Here is an 8,547-nt window from a genome sequence, read left to right on the forward strand (position 1 = left end):
GCTGTCATGCTCTATTTTGTCAAGTTCAGTCTCAGTAAGCTCTCTGTGTCTTGTCGTTGTTCGTTCTTCTATCCACTGTTTAAATGTTTTGTTTTTTTCCGTACATGTTAAAATTAATGTCAAAATTTTCCATTCTTAATAGTGGTTGTCGAGTGTTTGTCACAAGATGGTGCCAAACAGTAATCTTTGTTGATCTATATTGGCGCGGAGCGATTTTACTCGTACAAGTAGTACCGGCTATGCGTTATTACTTTAGAGCGGTTATTATTTGAAAAGAACGAACCTGCAAATGTCTCAACTGACCAATCAGAATCAAGCATTCCAGAGAGCCGTGTAATAAGTAAGGAATAATTGACAAAATGGGCCATTGAATTGTAAGAAAATAATGCACACCCAAGGTGCAATGCGACACGACGCGAAGCGGAGTTACACCGCGGCTATGATTTATGTAAGCAATAAGGTACGAGAGGCTGTGCTGTATCGTGAATAAGTAACGGCTGAAGGGCGTCGCGTCGTGCCTGCAACCCCTTCAGCCGTTACTTATTCACGATACAGCACTTGCCTCGAGTACCTTATTGCTTTTATAAAACGGTTACCACACAATATTAAAGTAAAAAAAATATTAGTACAACTTTCATGAAGTTAAATCAATAAAAGCATTCCTTCCGCTAGAAAAAATAGTCCCTGGCTGCGAACAACAACATGAAAGCTCAAATAAAAACAACAAACTGTTCTCAGACTTTGTCTCATTATATGTTTATGTGTTGCTAAGGGTGTTGCTAAGGGCGCAGTGATATTAAATAGACAGTTGGGTGAAGCGGTCATAGCAGTGTTTTATTGTGAATAAAGCACACCTATTGACCAATCAGAATCAAGGATTGGAACCAACCGTTTTATAATTTCAATTATAAAACGGGCAGTTCTGGTTCTTCATTCTGATTGGTTGAAACGCGTTCTAAGCCGTGATAAAATACACCGGTAACCTCACGGTTCAGACCACATTACATAAGTATCACTGCGCCACTGTTGCTGCGTACTGATTTATGAGAATAAACACAACAGTCTTTAATCATATTTTTAATTTGTCTACAATTGCACAATTAATGGCGATATCCAAATAAATGTCAATAAATATTGTTGAGTCATCTCGTCAATAAAGAGAAAACGTTGTCTGAGGAGTTTATAACTGAAGTTCATACGCCCGCTATTATCCACTGGGTGGCGATCTTTCCCAACTTAAACACTGACGCATTCACTGAAAACACCGTGTAGTACTGTTCATGTCTGAATCTGATGATTTCTTACTAAAGTTCTTCACAAAAATGGAATTATCTCCGCTTTTAGCTGAAAATTTGAGAGGTGATAACTGATAAGAGAACAAATTAAGGTAGGATGAAACTTTTTGTTGTTGTTTGAAAGCGGATGGTCTGTTCTTTCATTTTATATTTATGTTTATTTAAAGAAGATAATTTTTCTGTAAGGCATTAAACTAAAACTTTAGCTTCGCGTCGTGCCTAACAACGCCCCTTAGCTGTTATAAAATGCACTGGTAACCCACTGCTTCTTGGGGTTTATTGCTTTAATAATTCAAAGGACCGGAGTCAATTATTCCTCTTACACCACGATTACCACAAACATTGCTCTGGTGCCTATTCTTAAGACATTTGACAAGTTAGGTGTGCGGTTACCAAAAATGCATGCATACCCACAGAACATTTCTCAGCCAATCAGAATACATTAAACATACGACGCGAAGCGGAGTGCCTGGAACCCCCTTGGCTGTTGTGGAGTGCACTGTGACCCCGCTGCTTCGTGGGACTTATTGCTTTTATAAAACAGTTACTTCATATAGGGCATATAGGGTTTACACTTGGTTTTAAGATGTGTTTTCATCTGGTATTTAAATCCGTCTCTTTTGTCCACTTTCGACCGCTTCTGTGCTGAATACTATGAGGGGGTGGTCTGTGAGACGGTGGGCGAGTCTCTCTGCTGTCATTCAAACCCGAGCGGGAGTAATTATGAGTTTATATGGACGCAAACTAATATAATGTCGGAGTGCACTGCTTGTTTAGCAAGTAAACATGCTGCACAGTGTTTTGTACATGAGTATGTAAGAGCTTTCTTTGAATTTTAGCGCAATTGATGAAATAGGATCGCGCAACTTTCACACGCTTTCAAACCGAAACTACAGAGATCAGACGCTTTAGTTTTGTCAATGAAAGGCTAAAAATAGCACTGTTTACCGAATGTTCACGCCAGAAGTCAAAAAAGACGTAAAACTTGTGTTTAATACCTCAGATTAGATAAATGGGCGGAGAAAAGGCGGTCGCGTGTGGCTGTTCGAACGCATTCAACCACATGTGCGTTCCGCAACTCCAAAGCGATCCGATCGAAAGTGGTTTCGACCACCTCTGGATGTGGTTCAAAGTGTTCGAAAGTGGACCAGCTCAAAAGTTTTGAACACCGTTACCCCTGGCATTAACGTCGTCCACTTGTGATCGACGAAAACACATGTTAATGCCAAGTGTAAACAGCCTCATACATAGCAGGATTTCATAAAATAAAACACAAATAAGTTGTTATTATATTAGTACAAATATTAGTCTTCTAGCAAGTTCCGTAACACATGCTCCGGTCTTCCATAAATGTAATTGGCTGGCTCTGCCTAGGTTATTTGCAATGGCAATCTGATTGGGTGACGCACACGTTGCCGCTTAAAAAGTTGAGAAATGTTCAACTTCTGCCGTGAGCAACGGCAGTGACGCGGTGCTGACGGATCCACAATTCAGTTCGGCAACGCATGACGTCACCCCTTAAAAGTGAATGGAAAGCGTTAACGTTTACGCCCCGTGTGAATGTACCGTAAGTGCGTCGCCATGTAGCGTCTAGCTTATTTCCTATCCTAATAAAAGGCCAAAACGCCAATACTAAATGTTTAGAATGTAACAAACTTGTTAGCAGTTGATTTTTAAAACAATTTATCAGAACAAGTTAAATATGGTCAGAAAAACCTATAGGGAAGTCTGGAAATTTGAGTCTGGAAAAGTATGACATTTTGAAATGAAAATTGTGTAGGAACCCTGCAATATAAATGATAAACTGGTATTTGTGTTTAGGTGGTAAGGCAATATCTGAGGACGGACCTGCCTGCAGAGTCTTGTTAAGAAAGGAGGTTCTCCGATTGGTCATCAATCTCAGCTCATCAGTCGGTACCAAAGGCCATGAAACTGGACTGCTCACGTAAGACCCAATGACAAATGCTGTACAAATGCCATTTGAATTTAATCATTGATTTTAATTCTTGGCATGGTCTTTCTTAGTCAGTATTTAAAATATCAATATTATATATGTACTCGTGTAATGCTTGTGTAACGCAGGATAAAGGAAAAGTTTCCATATGCGTTCGATGACATCTGTCTCTACTCCGAGGTCTCCTTCTTGTTGGCCAATTGCATGTTTCGTCTGGCTTCACGACGCTTCATCCAGGAGCTCTTCCAGGACGTGCAGTTCATTTCAGTATGTGTGTTTTGATTTCTTTCATGTGTAGAAATGGAAAATACTGTACTTGGGTGTACAAGCCTTGGTTTTATTTTTATTTCATGGTTATATTTAGGTTTAAAAAACACTTATTAGCATTTCGAAACTATATGTGCTCCTCATGCATAGCTCAGTGGTTGAGCATTGCATACAAAATGTCACAGGATCGAACCCTTGAAACACATACTGATAAAAAATGTATACCTTGCTTTGGATTAAAGCATCTGCCAAATACATGTAAAGATCAAATCACATTAATAGTGTAACAGCAGGGAAGGACCGCCCACTAACCTGTCAATCAATGTTTATTGATGTATCCGATGGTGTTTGTCGTCTTCAGTTGTACGATGAAGCTGAAGCGGTGTTGGCTAAACCACCGAAATCTGTTCCAGCGGTGACTCCGGAGTCTTGATACCTCCTACAAACTTTCTGAAACACCTCACCGCTGTTATGTCCCATCCGTCCATTTCATCTTCCTTCGTCCCATGCACACAAGGAAATGGCGGACGGCATGTAAACGTGGAGTGGATGAATGAAGAGGATGATCGCTCTGCTTCGTGTGTTACATAATGAAGCACTTACTGGAATAGACATCGACTTTTGCACAGAAAAGAAATTCGACAAACAAGCCCCTGCACTGTGTTTTTATACGGGGAACAGTTTACCAAATAATGTCTTCAGGCTGTGAAATGAATGAGCGCTTTGAATGGACAAAGACTACAATTTTTAGTGGACAAAAATGCTGTTTACATTTTAAGGGTGCTGGATGTACAGATGAGAGGAAATGTCTGTGATCCGGTGTCTGTACATGTCCTGATGTTTCAGATCGCCGTCATGTAAACACTACAGAAAACTCAGCGGCAACTAGGAATTTATGAGAGAAAAGACAAAACATGAATTACACGAATGCTATTTATTTTTTCGTCTTTTTTGTATGCGTGTTTGGATTTTTATGACTTCCAGACAATCAGAATTCAGTATTTTTGAAAAGTGCGTTCGAACTTGCGTTTTGTTGGGAATCTGTCATCTGAGTCGTCTTGTGAAACATATTTATAAGCAGCACTGTTTGAATTACAGACAAAGTGACACACGTGGACGTTGACACGCACATTTACACAGCTGATGGAAATCTCATTGTGGGATTGGCAGTAGTGTTCAGATATTGTGAATATCACAAAACCTTTCAAGAACACATTTGACACTGTAAAAGTTACCTGGTTATCGTAAAATTTTGAGTTTATTCAACATAAAAATATTAGTTGAAAAACTATATTTTTACGTTGCATTAATTATATTTTTAAGGCAACCAGGTAACTACCTTTTCTTAAGTTGAACCAACAAATGTTCTTTGCAGTGTATTTTACCCCCCAATAAAACAAATAATATGAGGATGTATAAAAAAATTTAAGTTGCAATAATAGAAATATGATTTTCTTTGCATTACAGTGATCAAATTGTCCTTTACTGTAAAGGTGAAAAGTTGGATCAACTTAAGAAAATAATTTGAGTGGTAACACCTCAAAATAATTTTTAATTTATAATCTATTCAGCTGATCTCCGGGTCTGGCTGTACCACTTTTGGCGTGGCTTGGCATAGTCAAATGAATCTGGTTGGACCATTAGCATCGCGCTAACAAATAACCAGAGTTTTAATACTTGACTAGGAACTATAATCTCAAACTGGCGTAATAATCAAGGACTTTGCTGCCGTGGCATGGTTGCCGCAGGTGCAGTGATATTGCGCAGCGCCTGAAAATAGTCCGCTGCTATTGAAAGTTACTAAGGGGGATTCTTTTCGGCTGTTGTGTGATATCATTGCGCCGCCTGCAGCCATGTTGCGGCAGCGGAGTCCTTCATTGTTGCGCCAGAATGGGAGTATAGTTCCTAGCCATATCTGACTAGAAAATCGCAACTTTTAATTTTCCGTCGGTCTTAGTACACAATGTAACTACAGAAGAGTCAGGTGTTAAATAGGAAAAATGTTGACACTTTTTGTCTTTTTTTTGGCGTGATGCTGATGGTCTGATCAGATTTAATGGATTAAGCTATGCTAAAGGTGGTTGCGCCAGACCCGCGGGTCGGCTGAATGGATTCCAGAATTGTGGAATCAAATGTTTAACTCTGAAAAATAAGCATATTTCAAAAAAAGTGGAGTGTCCCTTTAAAGTGAAACTAAAGTAAAATTTTAATTTAAAAAAAATTACTTTTTAAGGTGTTATCAATTGAAGTAATTTTTTAAGTTGATGCAACTTTTGACTTTTTACATTGTGATGCTAAATATATTTTCTTACCATTTTGGTTTTGGGGTGAAATGTGACCTACAATATACTTCCTGGCTTCATATTCGGCATGATGTGATAATCTGCTTGCAATACTCCAGTCTGATGGTCCTGAACCGAGATAAGCTTAAGATTTAAATGCTGAACACAACAGGAAAAGGATAAATATTTGCACGCATAGTATAGTTTTTGTGATTATTGGGTGTACCTGTCCGGGGTTCATTACAACTCTATTGAAAGCATTGGAGACATGCTGTTCATATCATTTTGACTCGTTCCACTGTTTATAGACCACCTGAAATGTTGATTGTTGTGCATTTAAAATATAAGTCTTATGAGGTGAACAACGATTGCCCCATAGACTTTTGTAAGTGCGTTACAGAAAGGGAGATGAATATCAAAATGTGTTATATTTCATCACAGAATCTAAAGAAATTTGATATGTTTTGCATAAAGTAGTGATTGTGTAAGCTAATTTTATGGCCAGGAGGTGAAGTTTCATTATTATTATGGTTAAAATTATATAATTACTCAAAATGTGGTTTATTTAGATCTAACGAGAATCACAATTCATAAAAACAAACTCATATTGAGAATATGAGATGAAATATCCTAAATTGTCATTTAAATGCTACAATCGTGGTGTTAAAATATACGCCATACAAAATATTTGATCTTTCTTCTTTTGATTTTGGGGTGAAGCTTTTCATAAAATTCGCCAGCATTTGAGAGACAAGTTTAAGCTTTGTTAAAAAGTGAAAAGATGCTAATAATAAAATTGGACTTGTACTTAACCTTGACTATGCCAGAAATATGAACTTGATCTGTTATCTGCATTATATCAGTGAATCACTTTAAACTCTGCACTGAATTTTTACAGATATTGAAACACTGTCAGAAATGTCTACATTTTGGGCGTCGTCATATGAGGTGCATTGAAATGTTTTGTAATCGCATTCATCATGTTAGCAGATTGTGATATTTTCCTCATGTTCACACAAAGCACTGACTCATCTTTCCTGTTTGCTCCTGTTCAAAGTGATGTCTTGATCGCATGCCTAATGAACACAAATCCACACTTGCTTATTTATTAACCGTGAGATCTCTGAATCCATGTTGTCTCAGTGCTGCTGTTGTGTTTGTTTGACTGACTGCTGAAGAGCGTATCATGTGTTTGACTTTTCTCTGTGGCCATAGTGTCACGAGACAGAAAGAGGAGAAAAATATATATTTATATTTTTCCTAAAAGATGAAATGTGTAATTTTTTTGTCTGCGGTTTCCCTTGTAAAATGTACAGTGTGTTTTTTTGTTTGGGCACTTTCGGCCCTGGAAATCTTAGTCTTATCAAAGGGATTAAAGAGAAAAAACAATCTAGTCTATTTGTGTTTTCTGTTCAAAGAACAGTGATACAATTTGACAAAGTTTTAACCTTTGTTGTTTAAAGGTGCAGTGTGTAAAATTTAGCAGCATCTAGTGGTGAGGTTGCGAATTGCAACCAATGACTCAGTTCACTGATCAGCCCTGGCTTTTGAAACGCATAGAGAAGCTACTGTAGCCGCCACCGGAAAAACATGTCATTGTCGGAGACAACTTAGTAAAAGAGTTTGTCCGTTAAGGGCTTCTGTAGAAACATGGTGTCGACTTCCATGTAAGGGGACCCTCGGTGTATGGAGATAAAAACGTGTCATTCTAAGGTAATAAAAACACAACGGTTCATTATAAAAAGGTCTTCATACAACCCAGATAATATAGTTTTGTATATTATTTTGCATTTCTGTCAAGAGATCCTTCTAAAAATTACACACTGCACCTTTAAGTCATCTCTCACTGTTTGTATAGATGCTAATGACGCCTAAAATCTTTCATTTGAAGAGTTATTGTAGGCCATATTGAACGTGCAGTTTGGGACCTCTGGACAGAAATGCAATATAATCTACATTACTATATTATCAATGGTGTATAATGACTTTACAAAATGAACTGAATTGTTTTTATTATCTTAGGCTATGTCCACACGAAGCCGGTGCATTCCCTATCCGATCATTTTTTTCCCTTGCTCTAAAAAAAATAATCCGTAAACACGAAACCACTGAAACCGACTGAAAGCGGTGTAGTATATATGCCGGACCAGTATGGGGCGCTGTAATTCTGCCACAGATATACACTATACACGGAGAAGAAGACTTTGAGCATGCGCATAACCAACATATGGTGTTGTCCATGGGCGAGGCTAGCCCCTTTTTAGGGGTGCTTCAGCACCCCTAAAAAGGAGCTCAGCACCCCTAAAACTTGGAGCAAGAAATTTATTTATTCTAAAATGTTTGTTCGTCTTTGACAAGGTTAAATAATGTCCAAAACATACTAGTAGTTTGTGGTTTAAAATGTATATGTTAAGGTAGAAAATGAAAACCTCCCCGCTTAGTAAATGGTGTCATCCTCTTCTTCTACTCCTCTGTACCTGCATCGCTGAGCCCGACCGTCATTCAGCGCGAAACACACACGCAGAGTGAGAATCAGTTAAAAGTGTTGTGATGCAACTTTTTTGTTCAAATCTTACAAAATGTTTACGTTATGTTTATAATGAGCGAGTACATCACAAATCAATCTTTCAAGCCGTGTTTTTGTCTTATACTGAATCACCATGGTACACGTATAATAAGTGTTTATTTTCGGATTATTTTAGTCCGGCGGGTACCCGCGCGCTGCGGAATAGCACAGTACCTGGGTGAC

General features: G+C 38.3%; 1 protein-coding gene across 1 annotated transcript in view; it reads left to right on the forward strand.

Annotated features, from left to right (window-relative positions):
* rictora (RPTOR independent companion of MTOR, complex 2 a) overlaps positions 1–4,939 on the forward strand; it is a 33,155-nt gene extending 28,216 nt beyond the window's left edge. The window contains exons 36-38 of the mRNA XM_055198361.2: positions 3,117–3,240; positions 3,378–3,516; positions 3,878–4,939. Of these exons, the coding sequence (XP_055054336.2) occupies positions 3,117–3,240; positions 3,378–3,516; positions 3,878–3,949 (335 nt within the window). The 3' untranslated portion in view covers positions 3,950–4,939. The remainder of the gene's footprint in view (positions 1–3,116; positions 3,241–3,377; positions 3,517–3,877) is intronic.
* Positions 4,940–8,547: the final 3,608 nt, after the last annotated feature.

The sequence above is a fragment of the Misgurnus anguillicaudatus genome, chromosome 22 (genome assembly GCF_027580225.2).
Source record: "Misgurnus anguillicaudatus chromosome 22, ASM2758022v2, whole genome shotgun sequence".
Classification (NCBI taxonomy): Eukaryota; Metazoa; Chordata; class Actinopteri; order Cypriniformes; family Cobitidae; genus Misgurnus; species Misgurnus anguillicaudatus.